The sequence below is a fragment of the Cibotium barometz genome, chromosome 48, assembly GCF_041138505.1.
Source record: "Cibotium barometz isolate CiBa-2024 chromosome 48, ASM4113850v1, whole genome shotgun sequence".
NCBI lineage: Eukaryota > Viridiplantae > Streptophyta > Polypodiopsida > Cyatheales > Cibotiaceae > Cibotium > Cibotium barometz.
The window spans coordinates 6,702,559-6,726,526 of NC_141093.1; the positions used below are offsets into that span (position 1 = coordinate 6,702,559).

Here is a 23,968-nt window from a genome sequence, read left to right on the forward strand (position 1 = left end):
ACATTTAATATCTGAACACAAAATCTAAATGTACATTGCTCTCATAACCTGGCTATATCATGTAAATTGTTCTTGCAAATCACTATGCCCGATTTTAGGCATTTGATCTACATACCTGGCTATATCAATGTAAACTTCTTGCTCTCGTAACCTGGCTATATCATGCAAACTTCTTCTTGCAAATCACCATACCCAATATTAGGCATTTGATTTACAAACCTTTTTCCTTTCTCAACCAAGGCCTTAAATCTCTATAAGTGAGCAAACACCTCACCTTTCTTCTTCATAAAGTAAACCCATATTTTCCTAGTATGCAATGAATGTAACATAGTACTTGTAACCTATAATTGTTACAAGCTAGGTTTATCCCCATACATCAGAATATAATGGCCTTGCATAGTGATATGCTTTTCATATGGGAAAGCATGTTTAGCCTACTAACCAAGCTGTCATGCTTCACATACTTTGTGTATACCATCAACCTTAAACTTTGGCAAATTAGTAATAATATTTGGATCTACATACACTTTAGTCATTGCATATTCACATGACCAATGTGCATAGGAAATATGTCGATATATGCAATGATATTTGGACCTACATACACTTTAGTCATTGCATATTCACATGACCAATGTACACTTTAGTCATTGCATATTCACATGACCAATGTGCATAGGAAATATGTCGATATATGCAATGATACATGTCTCATGTGTAAACATGATTGCCTTCACCTCAGCCATGTTAACATCTAAAGTAAACATCATGCCATTTCTATTACCCTTTCTAACCAAGAGGCATTGAGTTTTGTAGTCTTTCACAAAACACCCTTGAGGATTGAACCTCACTTGCAAACCCTGCTCAACCATCTGTCCAACAAAACAAGGTTTTTATAATATTATGAACATAAAGTACATCTACCAAGTACTTCATTTTACCATCTTGCATAGATCACCAACGTGCACAATGGGGTGCACAGTATCATCACGTATTTTCATATACTCTAGTTTTTTCAATTTTTATATCTCTCTAAACTACTTACCATGATTGATCATGTGATTAGAGACACCAGAATTTATACACGAAATATCTCCTAATGCTCACACATCTCCTATCATGGAACTGAGCATGTGCTACATCAAAAATAACTGCTTACTTATGCCATCACCTTGTTTACTTGATGATGCATAGTTGCCTTTATGGAGCTTTCCACTTTTGATATCATTCTGCTTTTAAAAGAAATCCTTTATAATTTCCCTAGTTTGCCATAGTAATAGCACTCTATGATATTTGCATTTTGATTTTTTTACCGACCACCTTGGCTCCCCCTGCCTCTAGAGTGGCCTCTTCGATGTGTATGAGACTGATCTTCTTGTTGTTATTGTTATCTCTCATTCTTATTTCCAAATTGACCACCCTAGATAATGATATGTCTCTACCTCTACATGTATTTGAGTAAAAGGTATGCTCATGTGAATTTCTAGAGGATGAACCTACCCCAATATTCATCTTCTCATGGATAAGGAGAGTAATCAATTTCAAAAAATTTAAAAAGTTCTCTCGAACTCTAGTGGAGATTTGAAATTCATTGTATTCCTTGCCAGCACCATTCAAGGTCACGTTAGTACCATATCATCATCTACTGCTGGTGATCCAATAGAAGCAAGGTCATTTGGAAGCCCTTTAACCTTCATTGAGTAATCATTTATACTCAACTTCCCTCTAGTCGCATTATGCCTCTTGCTTTAGCTATATCTTTTGACCTTGAGTATTTGTGTTGTACATCTCACCAAGGTGTACCAAGACTCCTTAGGCATTTGTGCATTATGTATATGCATAATCATAGAGTCTGTCACACTAATAGACAACAAGGACATCACCTTTCTAGCTCTTTCATGCCATGCTTTATATGCATGCACCTACTGTGGGGGTGGGATTTTCTTCTATAATCTCTGGCTCCTTTTCATGACTTATAAACTTCCAATATCATTTTTCATCACATGTGAACTTTAAGTATCATTTTTCCATAAGGAAATGGGTTATCTTGAACTTCCATACAAGGAAGATATTCTTGTCTAACTTCTTACTCACAATCTATAGGATAGACTATAAGACATGATTACTTACAGTAACTTACCAAATAGTGCCTGCAAAAACTTCTACACTTACAGTAAACCTACAATCTTCAACATAGCAGGACCAACACCTGTTATACTACAAATGTATATGAAACTATCATAGAAACAAACATCTACCACAACAACTTTCAACTCTCAGATTCTTTGCACAGACTACTCTATTTCTATTGCAACTTTGCGCCAAACCAAAAATTGGGCATACACAATCAAAATGCAACAATAACTTACAGAGCCAACACGGGACCCAAAATGCGTCTAAAACACTTCGAAACACGTAAACTTTCAGTTAATAAAACAAACATGTTGTGCCTAATTAGCACTCAAAACACACAAAATTTTAGTTAACAAAGTCAAGTCTACACACAATAGGGTCTTCTTCCTTCACCCATGAGAATGCCTAAATATAAGATAATGATTTTGTTATTTGCATGTAGCTCTCACAATTACCCAAAGGTGTTGCTCCAAAATCAACGATGGAAAGAGATGGAATTACCCTTACCTGGATTCCTTTCCTTACCTCTTGAGCTCTTCACATGAATCAATGCTCTGATACCACGATAAGAATGCAGGGAAGAAGATGGCCTTGAGCTTCTAAAAAGCAAAAACACGCACATGAGAGTAGACAAGCACACAAGAGAGATGATTGGCTGAATTTTCTTCTCTTCTCTTCTCTACAACCCATAAACTAAAGAGATAAGAGTAAATACTACATGAAAAAGTGCAATCTCTTCTACTATAAATAAATCATCCAGTAATATGTAAGAGTATGCCTTCTACACATATACATACACAAGTAGAGATAAAGAGATGTCTTTATCTAGAGGCTAAGATGCATGCCGATGAATCATGAACAACAACAATATGATTCCGATTCGCAAATAGCTAGGAGGAGGCCACTCTAGAGGCAAGGGGAGCCAGAGAGGCCAAGGTGGATGGCAAAGAAATCAGAGTAAAAGTAGCACATCTAGAGTGATATTATAATGGAAAACTAGGGCATATAGTAAAGGACTACTCTAAAAGTCAAATGATATAAAAGTGGTAAGTTATAGTATAATAAGGGAACCATGCATTGTCAAGTAAATTGGTTAAAGGTAGGAGTGAGCAACTTTTTGTGATGCAGCACATATGCTTAGCTCCATGATTACATGCACCAAATTCATAAGATATATGGTATGTTGATTCAAGTGCCTCTAACCACATGACCAGCCATGGTGTGGTTCAAAGAATTACGGGATTTGGAAAAACACGCTATGTAGAAACATGTGATGATACAACGAATCATGCTTATGCATAATGGAAAGTGAAGTATCTTAATAATGAGCTTTATGTGCCAAACTTAAAAAAGAACCTAGTTTTTCTTGGACAAATGATTGAGCAAGTTCTACAAAAAGTGAGCTTTAATCATCATGGATTTCATTCAATAACTAGTGCTACTTGGTTACAAAGGGAAACATAGTTGGAAGAATGTTTACATTATTTTATTTTTTATTACACTTCTCTATCAATGATCATTTGCTTCTCTTTCTATTGTGTAAGAGCCATTGGAGTGTGTTTATAATTGAAAAGAACGACTATGGGAATTCCATGCTTGGTATGATTGGAGAAGCAAAATTGTAAGTGTTATTAATATACGGTGGTTGTGTTTATTTATCCAAATGGTATTAGAATAAATAATCTATGTGTTTGCTTTTTTGTAGGGCATGTAAGCAGATAATTAGCACATTAGAAACCCTCCATCCTCCACTGATCGATAATAAAAGTCCACAATATTTTTTCATTTTTCCAGTATCTTAAAGTTGTAAATATTAGAGCTTTTGATGAGAGTTTTAACAAGAACTGTTATTGTTATAGGTTCCATTATAAATTGATGGAATCTCATGTGGATGGAGAATGGTCACAAATACATGGAGATACATGCAATCAAAATTTTCAATAGACATATCAAAAAGAGTAGTTGTGAGTATACATGCAATTAAAATTTCCAACATACATATTAAAAAGAGTAGTTGTGAGCAATATATACATTTTTTCTAAACTTTCATATCATACTAATATGTACTAAGATTTATGTCATAATTCTTTGTAGTTTACAACTTCATGTTATACAAACACATACATATCGTGGGTGAGAGCAAAGGCAATTAGATTAATGCTCGACAATCGTGTAGATCTTCTTGCAGATCTAGATAAAGCACTACCCAACAATCCCATCTAAGATGACAAAGAAGCCATTGAAAAAGAAAGGATTTTCCACATTGGAATTTGGGACATCTTCAAAGAAGAAAATAATAGACACAGAGAAGAAGGAAAAGGCTTATCGAAAACACAAACAGTGTAGGGAAAATGAGGCCAAGTCAAAGAAAACTAAGGTGTCCAAGCCGTCGGAGTCCCATCCAACCAACGAATCCGAAGAGGCAAAACATTCTATAGACACCGACCAACCAAAGCAAGAGCCATAGGAGTAGAAAGGATTTTTGTCCTCACACTTTGTATCCAACCAACTTGTATAGATACTATTGCAATAAATATATATATATATAATTAATATTGATTTTAGTTTCTTGTTTAACATTCAATTTGGTCATCTTGTCTTATATATCCTAAATATTATTAATAATGTTGAATAACTATTTTACAAAATGAATCAGCAAGACAAGATAAATGGGTGCAGAATTATCTTATATTAAGAAAACTTCAAGATTACTGGAGACATACAATTCATACAAAAAGTATTTTTGGATTTGTCAGTGGTATCACAGCTTTGGTTTAATTCAATCTTCAGCTTTGGTTTAATTCAATCTTCTTGAAGCCAGTCAAAGACTTGTGGACAAAAAGGTGAAAGAAACAAAGGCATAAGTGAATTTGGTAATTTTTCAAGAGGTAAATTTGGTAATCTTTCAATTTAATTTGAAGAAAATTTGGTAATCTTTCAATTTAATTTGAAGAAGAAGACGTTTATGGGTTTATGGATGTGTATAGTTGAAAGGGTAAAGCAAGGTGGAAAACCATTACTGGGTTTGCGAAAACTACAAAACCACCTTCCTCAACTCTAATCCTCTTCATAATCTATCCATACGGATTGAATTAACAAAGGAAGGAGAATACATAGCCATAGCAAGATTGCTACACTAGTGGAAGTGTAGAAAATCTATAATGGATGGTCTTCAATCTCCCACAACTAGATATATTGGGAAAACTACTTGCAGGTTTCTAGTTTTCTTTTTTTGAATTAAAAGCTTCAAAAATTTTCGTTCTCTTTTCTTCTTCATGTGGCGAACAATCATGTTTTCTCTTGTGTTTTCTTTTTAATTGCAATTGGCGATGGAAAATGGTGGAGTTTCTTTTTTCTTTCTTCTCCTTACGCGTTGCGCGAGTTCTCAGCATGGAGAGGCATAGCTTTAATTGAAGCCTAATGCTTAATATATATATATATATATATATATATATATATATAGGATCTCATTTTCCCTTTATGAGTTAGCTGCATTGGTTAAACTTTTGGCTAGATTAACTCCCATGAGTAGGCTTGGTTCAAAGCTTAGTAAATCTTTGATTAAAGCTTATTATTATAGAATCTTTGATTAAAACTTTTAAAATAAAAGCGTTGATTTTTGGGTTATAAACCCCCTTATGCGTGGACAACCAACCATGAAGAAGCAACATGCTCGGTTTGTTTTTGATTTTTTTTAAAAAGTTAGATTACTTGGATATAACCCAAGCTTGTAAAAGGGAACAATAATAATAATAACAATTAAATTTTCTCTCACGGCCGGCGGTAGCCACGAATTCCTCCACTACCGCGCTGCGTGGATTTTCCAGAGAAGAAGAGAAATAATTTTGTTTATTTTAAATCTTAATAAAGCTTTGACAAAAGCTTTAAAAGGATAAAGCTTTATAGAGGCTTTGCCAGCTCGTGGCCTGCCATAGACAATCACCACAGCCACCAAGATGAGGGAGGAGAGGAGGGCTCTTGTTCACCACCCAGCATTAGAGGAGTCCACACTGTCGGGATTATGTAGTGGCCTGGCTGCCTACACTTGCCTAATCTCATGTGGTCCTCTAACCCCGGCGTCTCACCCCTAAACCCCAAACACCTTTGTCAATTGCATTCTCGAGATTGGGCTCCATGTCTAGTCGAGCCCTATGTAGCCAGTTATTACAAGCTACTTGATTGAATCTTCATTCCCTAATTTATTCCCCAAGAGTTTCTCTAAAGCATGGTTTTCCTCATTTTGGCTCTCAGTACTCAATGTGTATAATGGCACTATTATAGGTCAACCGTATTGTATTTACTAAGACTTGTTTAGAAGCTTATGAAGACCTTGGAGGTTCACGTGTGGCATTAGAACACCCTTCTATGGATTTTAGATCTAGGTACAAGTCAGGATAAGATTGGGAGGTGTAAAGATGGAAGTTACATCATCATGAGATGAGGTTGCTTCTCCCAGTGCAGATCTAAAAAGAGATGTAACAACATCCTTCATCACAAACTCTCTAGATCTTATAATCTCATTCTCAGTTGAATACTAGCTTGTAGTATTGTATGTAGATTCTTCTTTTGATTTATCCTCATCATGGTTCAATGGATTGGTTTTGGTAGAGATAGCGCATCTTCCTCCTGCAAAAGAAATCGGTACTCCTCTTCATGTTGGTTTTGGGGAAATCTTAAGATGTGGTTCAATGTCAATTGGTGACCCAATCAACATCTCAACAATTTTGAGCATGGTCTCTTGAGGTAATCTTGATCATGACAAGAGCAGGTTATCTTGAGCATCACAAGAGTCTTCTTCTCATCTTGGGGTGGATGGGTCGAGTATTAGTGCTTTTATTTGACTTTTATTTACACTAAATGAGGTGCTAGACCTCATTTCTTCATCTAATATTTCTTGAATCACTAGCAGGTTCCCATTGTTATTTCCCATATGATAAGAACGAATTTTCTAGTAAGTGTCATGTACATTGGGTCCTTGGTCACCTCCCATAGGTTTAGGCCTTCTTCAAGCTTATTTCCCTTGTTTTGAGGTTTAGTCTTAAGCTCTTTAGTTTGTGTAGCTTTGGCTTTCTTGGGTTTAGAAGGTTGTGAATCCTTCTTTGGTTATATTTCAAGACATTCTCCTCTCTAGCCAAAAATCAACCCTTCTATCAAGGATATGTGCAAATGCTTGAAAGAGTGTTGGAACTTCTTGAGATAGATTCCTAACCCAACATTTGTGGCAACTGTCAGATTCATGGAACTCATCATCACATTGATAGATGTTATGCACAAAGGCTTGTACAAGGTGGGGAGATAAAGAGTTGATATTTGACCTAAATGAGGGGCCAGATACAGACGAGGCAGCCTTCTACTTCCATTGTCTCATGTTCCTTCCAAGTCACATGCTTTGCGACTTTGAGACTAGTTAGATATAGAAGTTTGGCTCCCCTTACAAGATGTTATTACAAGTGATTGACGCGAAGAAATATTTTATTTTGCAACACTTTATAATTTTTGCCGCCCCTAAGCAAGATGCATATTTATGAATTTTTATGCTCTGATGAGCCCATAACGATGTAAACAGAGGATGACCAAGTTAAGTGTATTTCCAACATCAAAATCTCATGTATACAAGTAGCCTAAGACACACTAGTTCATAGAGTTACATTACGGCCACCACCCATGCCCAGGTGCTCGGTCACTTAAGTAACAATGCAACTAATGAGAAAGGACATTTCCTAGTGTGAGAATTGAGAGCTCTTGTGCATATCCTTGTCCTCTTCTTCTTCCTTGCTCTTGTGAGAGTTTGTCTGAGAGAAGGTGAGAGATTGAGAGTGCATTTGCAATTGTTCTCCTCTATTGTATCTTCAACGCTGTGAGCAAGTGTCCTCCATTGAAACATCTAACACTGCCGGGTGACAACGGTGGGAGCTACAACAAACTTGTTGCAAAGTTGTAGAGCCTTCCTTGGGAAGCTCTAAATGAGTCACAAATCATCATCCCCATGACAAGGTAAGTACTCAGCTCTAGACTCATGTGTGAGGTTTCACCTTCACGTGTGTCCCTTGGGATTTGAGGTTTTCCTTAACAGATCTTTTTGTAGGAAATAAAAAAAGCTTTACCAAGATCTAGATTCCGAAGCATGTATTGGAAACTGGTCGCGTGTTAAGTACAACGGTTAGAATGGAGTTCGAGGGTCCCTAGGTTGTGGGTTTGGATCTCCCTTGTGCGAGCGATAGCAATTGTGTGTGTGGGTGATACTTTCTACTTTGAAAACAAAAAACAAAAAAACAAAAAAAGGCAAGATTTTTTATTTTTATTTTAAGAAAAAAAGCATGAATTTAGAGCATATTCACGAAGCCATATTGTTCGGGGCTAATAACATGTGGGAGTAATAACCTGGGCGATGGCTTTGGCCATGACATCGTTACTGGTCTGCGATCCCCAAGTTCCACTCTGTCCGAGCCAGCTTAATCATACCCATGTCAAGGTAGCCCAATTTGCAAGAGTAGTTCACCATGCCGCAGAGATACTCTTTGATCAGTTCCCGTCATGGTCGTGGATCAGCAGAGGGTGAATCTCAGCTCACAAGGCTGTAAAAAACGAAATCAGTTGCAGCAATTCATCAGCTCCTGCCACCTCAGCAGTGGGAATACGAAATGCAGCAGATGCTGCCAACTCAGCGCCCAGAAGATGGAATGCAGAAGATGTTGCCAACTCAGCGCCCAGAATCTGGAATGCAAAAAATGTTGCCATGTGTAACTCCAGTCTGACTACTGAATTTCTGAGCATCTGACCTCCTCCTCCACACGACCATGACGACCGGGGATGGCCTTCATGACTAAGTGACACATCATGAATCAAGAAGGATCTATGGTTGAAAAGAGGCGTCGCGATCGGGATTTGATTAACACCGTTGGATTTCCAAGTGAACTACGAGTGAACTGCGGGTAAACTCGATGGTAAACTAGGGTGAACTAGGGAGACCTTTTCCGACAAGAAAGTGAACTAGGGAAACATTTTCCGGTAAGAAAATAAACTAGGGACCAAAATATCAAGATTTAAATTTAAAAAAACTCTCCACAACCTGCTAGAAAGTATAGCATAGTGGTTAGATGTTCAAAGTTTAAGCGGATGGTTCCAAGTTCGAATCCTCTTTTGTATTGAGCTCAGCCCTTTCAAAATTTTCTAAGTCCCAAAAATCCCCATGGTATACCCTGAGTTCACTTGCCCGACGGGAATCCAACGGTCTAGATTAGGCAAGATCGCGACGCCTCTTTTCAGCCTTAGATCCCTCCTGATTCATAATGTGTCATTTAGTCCCGTGGATGGCCTCCCGATGGCCATTCCCTACACCGTCAAGACCAAAAGATTTTTCCACTTCTTCTTAGAATGTATTCTTGTGCACTCTCTACCTTTTTCTGCTCCTCATCCTACAGGAATTAGTATCAGCAAGGAACACCATAATCATTGGGTCATTTGGAGAATCAGCAAGAGTTACCAACATAGCTCTTCTAGCATTTTCAGCTGCAGAGGTCCACTATTTTTCTGGGCCTCAATTTTTCCGAATTTCTTGCTGAAATTAGCAGAGCAGATTATGCATCCATCTCTGAGCCTCAATTTTTCCGAATTTCTTACTAGATTATGCATCTATCCCAGATCTCCTGAAGGCTGCCAGTTCAACCACCCATAACAAAAATGGCTGTCCTGCCTCCCCTGCTATATATGCGGCATTAATGTAAGCAGAGTTTCCACCCTTCCCTAGGGTTTCCGGAGAATTCTCCCCTGATTTCAATTCCTGCAACATAAGAAGTACATTTCCCATAGTCTTACGCATTCCTTCCTTTTACTTGGGGAACCCATGCCCCTCCCATAGCATCGCATGGGCTCATGTGCATCCGCAGATAGACATCATGCATCCGGTAGATTGAAACCGGGACCTTGATCTCCCAGTATAGCAAACTTATTAGGTATTTCAACACCTTTTGATTGGGCCTCTTTCTTAAGAGATCCCTTATTAGCATTAAGGAAACCTGCATTGACATCTTTGGTCTGTGAAGGGGGGGGGAGAAGGAGGGGTAGTCTCTACCATCTTCACGAGAGGGGGAGACCTGTCCCTCTTTCTAGAAGACTCACCAATCAGGTTGCATGTGGTGTCTTGTACAGGCTTGCTTCCAGGATCCACTTCCCGTCTTTCCTTTCTGCTCCTGAGCTCAAAGGAAGCAAGCTAGTTTGGAAATAAAAATTCTTCAACTGCCCATCCATTTATCATCTCTCAAAAACTCCATAGTTTACAGCTACATGGAAGAGTCTTCATGAAAGAGAGATGAAAGTCCTTGACTCTATGTAAACTGTACAAGGGCCCCCTATATTAGTGCAATGCCTTGTGGCTTCAATATCCTACTTATCCTGTGAGGTGTGACTTTTAAGAAAATCCTCACATCACTGGTGTGTGGAGGGTTTTTAAAAACTTTGCAATCTCGCCTTAAGTATACATACTTGATCCTTTGTACAACAATAAGACGTACGAAACTGAGCGAAACTCTAGCGAGAGGAGGAGCTTCTGTACACTGGTCATTTCCAACTCTGTAGGCCGCCCACAAGGAAATCGAAGTATGGTAGCTGTCAAGAGCCACTTACACTGATTCCAGCATGCAAGCAAGAGTCCTCCTGGAGCTCAATGTGCAATGTGTGGGAGCTATTGTTCCATATGGACAAGGCCCTGAGTCCTGACAAAGATTCTCCAACTGCTGGTTCTGTCACTTACGATGACAGGCTTCTGCTTGGTTCTATTGACAAAAAGACAATGGTTCAACTGCAACAGGCTATCGGGTTTTGGAGCAAAAAACTAGAAGTAGCCAACTGGTCTGTTAAAAATGCATGCTGACTGGAACATTTTCTCCTTGCCATCAAATAGTACCATTCTATCATGTACATGTGCATGAGCATGCATAAATCTCATGTTAATTCATGTTAAGTTGAACTCTCATTGCCTCAATCTTCTTCATCTCCTCCCACATCTCCACATCCGCATAGAGGTTAGACATCATGATAAATGATGCAGCATGCTTTTCGTCCAATCTCACTGCCTGTTCGAATGCCTTTCTTCCAAGCTCTACATTACCCCACTTCTGGCATGAAGCCAAAACCGTACTCCACACCACGAAATCAGGTGTGAAAGGCATCTTTTCTATCATCTTCAGAGTCTCATCTAGACGACCTGCACGGCCAAGGAGGTCAATCATGCATGTGTAGTGTTTGATGCTTGGGGCAATACCACACTCTTTGCTCATAGCCGTGAAGTAACGCTGGCCCCTTTCCAATAAACCGGCATGACAGCAAACAGTGAGAACACTCAGAAAGGTGACATCATTTGGCTGCACACCTTCATCCCTCATGCTCTCAAACATGGCAAAAGCAAGTTCATTTTCCCCTACACGAGCATACCCAGAAATCAATGCATTCCATGCAGAAAGGACCCTTGTGGGCATTGCGTAAAATACCTGCTGAGCATCAACCATGTTTCCACATTTACTGTAGATATCAACAAGAGCAGTTGCCAAATTTACTTCAAAAGCTTCAAATCCACCAACACTGTAGGCTTGAGCATGGATTTTTCTGGCATTCTCTAAGGCTTCCGTGTTGCTACAGGCTTTCAGGAGGCTAGCCAGAATGATGATATTTGGTGGCAAACCTTGCTGCTGCAATTGTGCATAAAGTTCAAAAGCTTTACCACTTTCTTCTTGCTCAGCAAAGCCAAGGATCACTCCATTCCATGAGACCTCATCCGGAGAGACACCCTGCAGTTGCATTTGTTGAAAGCACTGCAGTGCTTCCATACCATGCCCATGCTCAGCATATCCTGCAATCAGTGCATTCCATGACACTCTGTCTTGGATCAACAACTTGTCAAACACTTGCTGTGCTTCTGCAACAGATCCGCATTTGCCATACATGTCCACTAATGTGTTGCCCACATAAGGATCTATGTTTAATCCCTTCTTAACTACCTCGGCATGCAATTCTCTGCCAGTATTTATGGCTGACAATCTAGCACAGGCTTCCAAGCAGCTGATAAGTGTGACAGCATCTGGTAATATACCCTCTGATTGCATCCCTTCCAAGCATTTCAGTGCTTGCTCAGCAAACCCTTGTTCAGCATATCCTGCAATGAGTGCTGTCCACGAGATCACATCTCGATCTGGCAGCTTGTCAAAGACATCCTGTGCCTCTTCAAGTGAGCCACATTTGGCATACATGTCCACTAGAATGTTTCCAACAAAATGATCTTGTTCAAGTCCATGTTTGAGAATCTCAATGTGTAGTTCTTGGCCCTTGTCAAGGGCTGCAATGCTGCCACAAGCTTTCAGGCTGCAAACAAAAAATACCCCATCAGGAGAAACACCTTTTGATACCATGTGTTGGTAACAGTCCAGCACTTCCTCACAGAACCCTTGTTCGACATATCCTGCAACCAGCGCAGTCCAAGCGACTCCATCTTGGACTGGCCTTTCAACAAGCAGTTGTTGGGCATCTGCAAGAAAGCCACATTTTGCATACATATCCACCAATGTATTGTCCACGTAAGTGTCTCTTTCAAATCCCTTCCTCACAATCTCACTGTGCATCTCTCGGCCCCTATCTACAGAGCTTATGCTACTACAAGCTTTTAAAATACAAACAAATGTGACAGAATCTGGGGGCGTACCCTCCATTTGCATCTGCAAAAAACAGCTCAGTGCTTCTTCCCCAAGTCCCTGTTCAGCATATCCTGCAATAAGTGCATTCCATGAAACAACATCTCGAACTGGCAGTGTGCCCAGCATTTCTGAAGCTTCTACGAACATGCCATGCTTGGAATACATATCCACTAGTGTGTTTCCAATGAAAAAATTCTCCTCAAATCCCTCCTCCATAATCTCAGCATGTAATTTTTGCCCCCTGTCTATGGCTCCTATGCTTATACAAGCTTTCAAGCCACACACAAGTGTGATAGCATCTGGAGAAGCACCTTCTAGTTGCATACGTTCCAGACAGGCTAAAGCTTTCTCACCAAGCCCCTGTTCGGCATATCCTGCGATCAAAGCTGTCCATGACACTACATCTCGCCCAAGCAGCTTATCAAACACTGCTCGTGCTTCAGCAAGTAAGCCACATCGAGCATACATATCCACTAAAGTGTTTCCCACAAGGCGTTCTCTTTCGAGTTCCCTCTTAGCAATCTCAGAATGTAACTCTAAACCCTTGCCTACAGCTCCTATGGTACTACAAGCCTTCAAGCCACAAACAAGTGTGACAGCATTAGGAGACATCCCGTCCAACTGCATTTCCTGGAAACAGTTCAGTGCTTCCTCACTGAGCCCATGTTCAACATACCCAGTGATTAGGGTGTTCCATGAGACAACATCTCGAATTGGCAGCTTGCCCAAGACTTCACGCGCTTCCCAAAGGGAATTGCATTTGGCGTACATATCCACCAAGGCATTGCCTACAAAAGAATCCTGTTTAAGTTCTTGTTCAGGAATGTCAGTATGTAATTCCCTGCCTTTTTCAAGGGCTCCAATGGCACCACAAGCCCTCAAGAAGTAGATGTATGTGACGGCATTTGGAGAAACCTGTTCCGATCGCATCTGTTCCAAACACAACAGTGCTTGCTCACCAAAGCCACCTTCGGCATAGCCTGCAATCAGAGCATTCCACAACGCTACATCTCGACCTGGCAGGTTGTCAAACACCTCACATGATTCTGCAAGTGACCCACATCTGGCATACATATCTACGAGAGAGCTGCCAACAGAAGGATCTGTTTCAAGACCATTCTTGGCAATCTCCACGTGTACTTTCCAGCCCCAGTCTATGTATCCCATGCTGCCAATGCTTTTTAATATGCAACTAAATGTGACAGCATCTGGTAAGACATCCTCAGCTTGCATCTGCTCAAAACAGTCTAGTGCCTCCATGATTAGGCCATGCTCAACATATCCCGCTATCAGTGCAGTCCATGAGATCACATCTCGAACTGGGAGCTGAGCAAATACTTCTAGTGCTTCTTTGAAGCAGCCACATTTGGCATACATATCCACCAGAGTGTTACCAAAGAAGAGGTCTAACTGCAGCCCTTTATCAGCAATGTCAGCATGCAATTGTCGGCCTTGCTCCACACATTTTGACCTCGCACAGGCTTTTAGCAGAGCCATGTAAGTAAACCTGCTAGGAGGCACCGAATCTTCTTGCATGATGTGGTAGAGGTCAAGGGCAATCTCAAGGTGTCCGCATTCAATGTACCCTTGCATGAGAGAGGTCCAAGAGAACTCATTCCGGAGGGCGAGCCGGTAGAAAGCCTGCTGGGCATCTAGCAAGCTCCCACATTCCACAAACATGGGAACAAGGTGGTTCCCCAAGGCAGCATGGGCTTCCAGGCCACTATCACACATGCGCAGATGCACACGCTTGGCGTAGGGTAGATTCTTCTTTCTCCTGCAATGCTGCAGGATGTCTATGAAACTCTGCACAGAGGGCACTTGCTCAAACGAGGCAAGTGCCTCTTCTGAGCTCAGCATTCCAGAAAGTACCTCTTAAACCAGCTTGGATTTGCAGTTCAACCCTCGGAAAAGCCCTGAGCAGGGTTCCTGTCCCATCCTGTTAAGCCCTTATTAGGGTTTCCAAACACGCAATACGGTAATTCGCCTAAGATTTGAATTTAAAGCCTCATAAAAGCTGGTCAGAATTCCTTGATCAGCCTCTTTAGAATTTCTTTCAAACAATCAATCCCTGATTGGGACATTTAAACTTGAATTTGCACTTAACCCTCTGAAAACATGATAAGAAGTCCTGTCTCATGCTGCTAAACCCTCAATAGGGCTCCTGTTTGATTATTAAACGATCATTTAGGTATTTCAGCTACTCTTCAATTCTAATCTTACTCTCTGACACTACCCAAATTCTCTTGAGCCCTGATAATTAGAGTTTTTGTCTATTTAAGCTCTCGCTAGGGTTTTGAACTGTTCAGAGTTTTAAAAATGGAATGAAATGTGCTGCTTTATGGTGTAATATCGGATAGATTGAAAGGGAAGTGGATTACCAGGGCTGGCGAGCAGAATCCACTGACTCTCGACTCCAATTGTGAGTGGTACATATCATGGGCGTTACCCAATCATTCAAACACCCACACCAGTCATCCCTAAACAAAACAAAAAATTTAAACGTATCCATCCTCATAACATTTTCTAAACGTATCCTAAAACTTGCAGCTTCAAAAAAAAAAAAGGGTTTTTCCCTAGAATTTGCAGATTTTTTGAGCTAAATTTAAACTTTAGTATCTTAAAGTTTGCAGGATTTCCAAAATTGAAAAAATAAAGTTTGTAGGTTAAAGTGGAAATATTGTCCTTTGTATATAGTTTGCAAGCTTGAAATCATTTACAAAATCATGCCTTTTGATGGTTGCTTGCCCATTTTGTTAAGTGTATTTTTTTTACATTCATCCAAAAATTTTGCCTGTTAAAAGCATTTAAATTTTAAAAAAAACTATTAAACATGAAATTTTTATATGGTTAAAGAAATATATATCACATGACAAGTCATCAAAGGACCATAAAAGAAAGCTAGTCTCTCCTATTAGGGTGGCTTTCCTTTATAGACACCGAACCACTTCACTTGTTAACATGGTTTCACCCACCCATCCTATTGTAAGGTGAAGGCTATTTGCCATCTTACTCGCTTGAACGAGCGCCTGCCTTTTGTAAGACGGTGTTGTAATATATAAAGTTTCACGCGCCCATCCTACCATAAGGCGAAGGCTATTTGCCATCTTACTCGCTCGAACGAGCACCTGCCTTTTGTAAGACGGTGTTGTAATATATAAAATGGCCTTACCATGATATCAAATAGGAAAAGTCTAAGGGATTAGTAATAGTGGCCGAACCATTTCTAAGTTTTAGTCGGCCTAGTGTGCTAGTCACTTATGTATAAGTCAATTTAAACAATAAGCAATATACATTCATTCCCTTGCAATAGAATACTTGTGAGCCTTCTCTTCTTTTCTCTCTCTTGCTTGTGCTCTATTTGATTATTGCATGCTAGATGGTTTACATGGTTTCTTGCTCGAATAAGTTTGCTTGCAGGTTGCTCCCTCTCATGAGCTTCCCCTTCATCTGCCTTTTGTGAGAGACACCCACCACAAAGGTCATTCTCTTCTTGCCCTCCATCTAGGCAAAGAGAGCTCTTCCTTCACTCCCATAGCCGTGGAGCATTCTGATGTGACAACAAAGTGAGGATGAGCTAGTGCACCCACATCAGGGAGTTGCATTGCGGCTCGAAGGCAAGACCAAATGACACTTGCTTTAGCTATGTTGGAGTTTTAGATGTGTGTAGGTTGTTGTTTTAAAGCTTGTTTCTTGTATTATCTATTTACATACATAGGAAGGGGAAAACCCTGATTTCATTGGCCTTTTGCATAATTTTGAAGGCTTTGATTTCGTTGCATTAAGCCAAGGAATAGCTTAGCATTTGTAATTCAAAGTAGAATCCACTCCGGAAAAAATCAACAAGGCTCCATTAGGTGTGAATTAGAGTGAGGAAGTTGTGATTTTTAGTTCATGCATATTTTTTGTTCATTCATTGTGAAATTAATAGCTTAGAGCATGTAAGATCAATCAAAACTAATAATACAACATATAATCATTTGTATAAACACCTTTTTAACAAAATGGTGTAGAATCTTTGTAAAAAAAGACTATGCTCAAGAAGGGGCTACCACTATAGTGGATGCCAGAATCTCAAAGTAGTTTTGAGAAGATAGCGATACTGATATTAGCGCTGTCTTGGTGGGGCAACAAGGCCACCCATTTGCATATGAATCTTGAAAGTTTTGACTGCAAGAGGAGAGTTACTCTACCCATGATTTGAAGATTTTGGTAATGGTTCATGTACTGAAGCTCTGGGGGCATTACTTCCAATTAACTATACTAATCATCACAAAAGCTTAAAGAGGACCTTCTCTCAGTCTGTTCTTAACATGAGGTAGAGGAGACGAATTGAACTACTTCAAGAGTTTGATTTTGAAATAAAATTTTATCCTGATAAGGAAAATGTACTAGCTGGTGCTCTTAGTCGTTAAGATTTTAGTATGGCCACCCTCTAATTTGCTTCCAAAGTACGTTAGGGGACTTCTTGATCAAGATCCTTATTTTCAAGCAATTGTGCAAGCTTCAATCTCTAATAATAGGGATTCAAAGCTTGAAGGCTTTAACTTGGAAGAGGGATGCTTGGTTTATCATAGAAGGTTATGCATTCCCTTCAACGAGGAGATTAGAAAGCACATGATAACCCTTTAGAAAGAGCACCCGATTTTTGTAAAGACCTCTGCTTCAGTTAAAAGCAATTTTTTTTTGCCTAGTTTAAAGAGGGATGTATTGAATTATGTAAACCAATGCCTTTCTTCTCAGATGATCAAAGCTTCCAAGGAAGCTTCATTCCTTAGAGACTCCATAGACAAAGTGGAAATGTATTACTATGGACTTCATCATTGAACTCTCAATTATATTAAATTACGTAAAGCAATGCCTTTCTTATTAGAACATCAAAGCTAAAAGAGTTAAGCTTCCAAGGAAGCTTCATCTCTTATTAGAGATTCCACAATCAAAGTGGGAATGTATCAGTATATAGAGATTCCACAATCAAAGTGGGAATGTATCAGTATATAGAGATTCCACAATCAAAGTGGGAATGTATCAGTATAGAGTTTATCACTGGACTCCCAACAGTATAAGGTAGATATAATTCCCTCGTGGTTGTAATGGGGTTAGATTACTTAAGGTAGCCCATTTGCTACTAGTTAAGATGATATCGCCCATATCTTTGTAAGAGAAATAGTAAGGCTTCATGGATTACCTCACTGCATCGTCAACGATAAGAACAATGCTTGGTTTTGGACCACTTTATTTAAGGCCATGGGCACTCACTTAGATATGAGTAGTACAACCTATCATCCTGAGATAGCTGGACAGCCTGAGAGGGTAAATCACATTATTGAAGATATGCTTAGATCTTACTGCACAATTAAGTGCCCAGTTCATGCTTTAAATGGGCAAGATAGCTGTACAGACTAAGAGGGTAAATCATATTATTGAAGATATGCTTAGATCTTACTGCAGAGTCAAGTGCCCAGTTCATGCTTTAAATGGGCAAGTAGGAAGAGGGTGCATTGACTATATCTATTGGTCCACTTGAGGTTTGTGAACATGGTGAGAACTCTACCAGGGTTATCTAAGTAAGGATGAGAGATGTCTTCCCACTTCACGCCATCCTTGATAGGTCCTGTGATAATATCTTTGACCATGCCATATGCAGCACTAAGCTTCTGGTAGGGTTTGGTTGCTCTGGGCAAGTGCAAGGCTTCTCGAACATCATCTAGAGTTAGGACTAGAGTCAAGTCTGCACCTATGGTATCCCTAAAGTACCTACAAAGAGATGGGTGTCATGCAAAGAAATGAATTAGAAACATGTACTAAGGTTTGGCCTCCATGTGGGAAGAGCTGTCAACCTGTCGAGAGCCAGTCTCTCCATGTGTTCCATGACTTGTGGCCTTTTTTCTACCTAGTAGCATTCTCGTAGCATTCTTGTGTATGGTAAGGTAAGTTTCTGCTCCACCTTCTTCTCTGACTAGATCATCCTACTATCTAAAAAGATGCAGGGGAGAAGAGAGATTGAGCTCTCTTCTCTGCTCTGACTAGATCATCCTACTATCTAAAAAGATGCAGGGGAGAAGAGAGATTGAGCTCTTGCAAGCACACACACACTCACACAAACCCTAGAAGAGAGCACACAAGGTGAGAGGCTGAAACTTCTTCTTCTTCTTCACACAACAAAAGAGGTCTACAAAGAAGATAAAGTGACTAACACACATAATAGAGTATATAAAAGCGGTCCATAATGTGAACACGCTAAGAGGAGTGGGTAGGGGTGGACTAATCGGTGTAATCTAGCTATAGAATCTCTGGCGAAGATATGTCGGTGCCAGCTACCAAACCCGCCAGTGATATAAATGCCGAACGGTCATGCAGGCGCCTCGTGAGTGTCAGCTCATGTTGAGCTTGACATCTCAACACTCCCCCTTAAGCTTAACTCCAGCTCATGAACTCAAAGCATATCTCGAAATCTTCGGAGCTTCTCAGCTCCCAAGGCCTTCGTGATGTCAACGACCTAATCCTATGTGCTGATGTAGGCCAAGTCGATGTCGCCTGCCCCAAGACTCTCTCCCTGATGAAGTGGTAATGTACCTCAATGTGTTTTGTCTGTGCATGGAAAATTGGGTTCTTGGCCAACTCTATACTACTAAGATTGTCACAATATATGACAACCTTTCTCTCCACATGCAACCCCAAATTAGCACACAAGTAGCTTGTGTAACCAAGCTACTTGTGTAACCAAGCTACCTCACACGCTGCCACCGCAGCTCCTCTGTACTCTGCCTCTGTACTCGACAAGGCAACTGTGGGCTGCTCCATGTCACAACAGCACTCCCCAATGAAAACATAAATCCACTAGTAGATCTCCTGTCTCAGATGCTACCTGCCCAATCTACATCTGTGTACCCATATAGCTCCAATGGTACACCTGCTGCATAAAACAATGCATAATCAATAGTGGCCCTCAAATACCAAAGTGTGCATCACACACTATCAAGATGTGGTTTGCGCAGAACCTGCATAAACTAGCTCTCTAAGCCAACAATGTAAATCAAATCTGGCTTGCTGATCATGACAGATCAAACTCCCCACAATCTTCCTATACATAGTGGGATCCTCCAAGCACATAACCTGCATCTGCACTTAGCTTGTCATTTTGATCTAATGGCACCAAGATTGACTTACAATCAACCACCCATCGCATACTTAGACAACATGTCCAATACATACTGTCCTCTCTGTGAGATAGCCAAATACCATCAGGTGTGCATGACCTCAATTCCCAAATAGTAGCGCAGATCTCCCAAATCCTTCATCTCAAACTTCATTTTGAGAAGACTTTTCACATGCTCAATCTCATCCAAAGTGCCACCCCCAACAATAAGATCATCTACATATATGGTGATGATCACAATACCCTTATCACTCTTGTGCAACAAAGAGTGATCTGCATCTACCATATGAAAACCAATAGTGACAAGGTACTCAACAATCTTGTCATGCCATGCTCGTGGAGCTTGCTTCAGCCCATACAAGGCCTTACGAAGCTTACATACATACTCTTAGTGACCTGTATCCTCAAAACCCAGTGGTTGATCCATATACACTTCTTCTTGTAAGTCACCATGCAAGAATGCATTTTTTACATCCATCTGTGGAAAAACCAACCTTTAGTTGGCAGCCACCGCAATCACAACTCTCACAACTTACATCTTTGCAACTGGGGTAAATGTCTCCTCATAATCAATCCCATGTGTCTGCGCATATCCTTTGGCTACCAATCTAGCCTTATACCTGCGTATGCTGCCATCACTGTTATGTTTCACCTTATACGCCCACTTACAGCCAACAGCTTTCTTACCTTCAAGCAATGGCACCAAATCCCAAGTCTTATTTCCATACGATGCATCCATCTCCTCATCCATAGCTTTCTCCCAACACACATTTCCAATAGCCTCATCAAAACATATGGGTTCTACGACCTGCACAACTTTTGCCATATAAGCATAGTGATCTGCCACAAATAACCATCATAAGTCAACCTCTGGATAGGGTTTTTGACTCTTCCAAATCTTTGTAACTTTGCATTCATGGCTTCCATAGCCTTCTTCACACCACGTGTCCTCATTGCTGGAATCCCAAGCTCCTCATCAAGGCTCATCTCCGAGCCACTAAAATCTCCATCAACAAGAGAATGCCCTGCAGAAATATCAGGCATACCAAGGGGCTCAACCACTTTCTCTTTGCCTTTATGTGATGTACCAACTACATTTTCAAGACTGGTATTATGATGCAGCCTACCACTCCATGGTCTATCAACAGAACCGCTAGATGAGGACTCTCCTGGTCCACTCAATGACTGTGATTGCTGACTTGCATTCTGTGCAACCACATTTCCACTTACATCAGCCCCAACAACATCTTTTTCAATAGCATACCAGCTACTCATCTCATCAAATACAACATCCCTGTTTACCCTCAATTCATATGTAGTAGGATTATACCTCTATATCCCTTTTGCTCAAGGGAATACCCAATAAATATACATTTTTTTGCTTTTGGATCTTAGGACGCAACTCATCTGGCACATGCACATATGCAATACATCCAAAAACTTTCAAGTGAGATAAATCAGGTTTCTTGCCAGTAAACTTCTCCTTTGGCGTTACATCATGTATGGTTGCAGTAGGAGGCTTGTTCATGATATAAACTGCTGTAGACACAGCCTCAGTCCAATAGCTATGCAACATATTCTTCTCTGCCGTCAATGCTTGTGCTATCTCTGCAATGTGTCTGTTTTTCCACTTAGCAACTCGGAGAAAGAAAATGTGTAGGCATACATCGACAAATTCTAGAATATCTTATTGTAGGTTCAAGTGATCAAGAAGGTTGAAGAAAGAGCAAAGAAAAAATATGTTGCCAGTCTTAAGCCTACCATTATGGGAGATGCTAATATGTTTCATCCTCATAATCTCAGCTCTATTGTGGATCTTTCTCTCAATTCTCAACATAAAACTTTTTCTTCTAAAGATTCTAGAATGCAGGGTAGTCTTTATGGAAACTTTTCTAAACCCTCTTCTTCTTTTAAAGATTCTAGAATGCAAGATAGTTATGCATGATAGTTCTTATGGAAATTTTTTTAAACACTCTATATTTGAGTAATTTTGATAGATCTAGGATGAACAAATCTAAAGATGTGGCCAAAGGAGATGTTTGGAAAGATATAAACAACAAACCCTCAAGTGTCAAGATAAAGAATCGTATTATCAAGTGTTTTAGATGTCACAAAGAAGGGACACATTCACACCAAGAAGGGACACATTCACACCAAATTGTCCTGTGAGAACAAAAAAAATCCCACACATGTGTCTTGTGTTGTCAACATGATTGAAGAAAATGATGATGAGATTTACTCAAGCAAGAGGGTAACTATGATCCTAACTATTTGGAAGAAGGTAAGGTTCCTATTCATGCTTTGTTGATAATTCAAGGAAAGATAAAAGAAAATGCATTCTCGATTTGGTAGTTCACATGATTTCATTTCTAAAAAGGCATTAAGGACATTGAATCTATTTATCACACTCTAGTTATAAAGTGAAAGCCTGCATTCAAGGAACTAGGTAAAATTGCAATAGAGAGGTTAAGGATCTAGAATTAAAATTGAATCCAATAAGGTAAAAGAGAACACTTATAGTTGCTCCTTTACAAGGTGTTGATATTATTTTAAGAATACCATGGAGACATGAGCATAATCCTCAAATTGATTACGACACTTATACAATGTGGTTAATGAAAGATGAAAAAGAAATGTATCTTAAGCATCAGACAAAGAGTAAATTAGGTCATCTCTTGATTTGAACCCAAGCTAAGAGGGCTATAATAAATAAGGAGAATACTTTATTAGTTCTTGTTAATCATCTTAGTGTTGAAACTCACTCCGAACCAAATGCGTATTATGATCTTTTGTTATTAAGTTCTATGTCTACTTTATGGACGACCTACCTCATGCTTTATTTAACTGATTCCTGTCCACACAATCATAAGTGTAGAGTATCCCATCATTGTGATGAGATTTAGTCTTGTATTATGAAGGAAGAAAATGTTTCTTCAAAAGCTTATGGAATTATTTCCATATGTACTAGATTGATGATTGCCCCATTTAATCACATTCCACCATAAAGCATCACTTTCAATCAAATGATTGCAAGTACATTTAATCTTCTCTTTTTTCTATATTTTTGCACATGAAAAGTAATCATCTAGCTCATTGAGGCAAAAAAGGTAATAAGTACACAAGTGTCTTTCCTTCTACTATAATTTTGGAAAGTGAATGCCTTTTTGCTAATTCATGAGTTCTTTTCGTGAACTCTATGGGCATGCAATGTGGCCTCAACAGGGCATCACGAATTTTGATTACTTTCCTCTTCATTAAAATCGAAAAAATCATGATCACACTTAGAACATTTGATACAATGGTTCTATTTCATGCTTATGATCACACTCAGTTGCTATTTGCCTATAAAGTCCAACAATTTAATCTTGCATTATGGGTAACATAAGTAAATAAGCCATTTTGTGTAAATAAGTAGATAAATAAATAAAGAAAGTGGAGTAAATAATTGGTAAATGAATAAAGGACACAAATTTGACTTAGCTCAATACTCTCGAAATGGCTTGAATTTGTGTTTAATTTGAGCAAACACTTTGTATGAAGGTCAAACTTGAGTCTTGCTTCACAATTTTTTCAATCAAGACCATATGGGTTCAACATCTAGGTTTAAGAGTCTTGAGTGTAGGTTAAAATATGGTCAAAACTGATCTCTTCACTTTGCTTGCCACTTAAAAACTGAAATTCAACTTGAAAACGAAGAAGAATTTTTTTGCTCATTTTTTGGGGGCTTTTATTAGATTTTGGGGGCAATTATAAATTTTTTGGGGCTTAAATTAGGACAAAATTTTTTTTTTGGCTCAAAACATTAATGAAAATTCTATGAAAATTAATAAAATATCAAAACAGAATTTTGAACCCTTGCATGACTCCCCAAAATTTCTACCATGTCATTTGACCATCGAAAAGCTTATGGTTTTTCAATAAGTGTAAAACATTAAGAAGGGAGGGAGATTTTGAGTTGCCTAGAGCCCTTGGTGATGATGAAATTAATCAATTA

The 23,968-nt window shown here is 39.5% G+C and overlaps 1 protein-coding gene across 2 annotated transcripts; it reads right to left on the bottom strand.

The window, feature by feature from the left end:
* Positions 1-10,538: 10,538 nt before the first annotated feature.
* Positions 10,539-15,319, bottom strand: LOC147610758 (pentatricopeptide repeat-containing protein At4g39530-like). Of its 2 annotated transcripts, none has more exons than XM_086785234.1 (2): positions 15,197-15,319; positions 10,539-14,979 (listed from the first exon to the last, which is right to left on the bottom strand). In XM_086785234.1, the coding sequence occupies exon 2, from the start codon at positions 14,673-14,675 to the stop codon at positions 11,079-11,081; it is 3,597 nt and encodes a 1,198-aa protein (XP_086641360.1). In that variant the 5' UTR covers positions 14,676-14,979; positions 15,197-15,319; the 3' UTR covers positions 10,539-11,078. The 2 variants fall into 2 exon arrangements, with proteins under 2 accessions (XP_086641360.1, XP_086641361.1); XM_086785235.1 differs by having other exon boundaries at positions 10,539-14,754; positions 15,197-15,295.
* Positions 15,320-23,968: the final 8,649 nt, after the last annotated feature.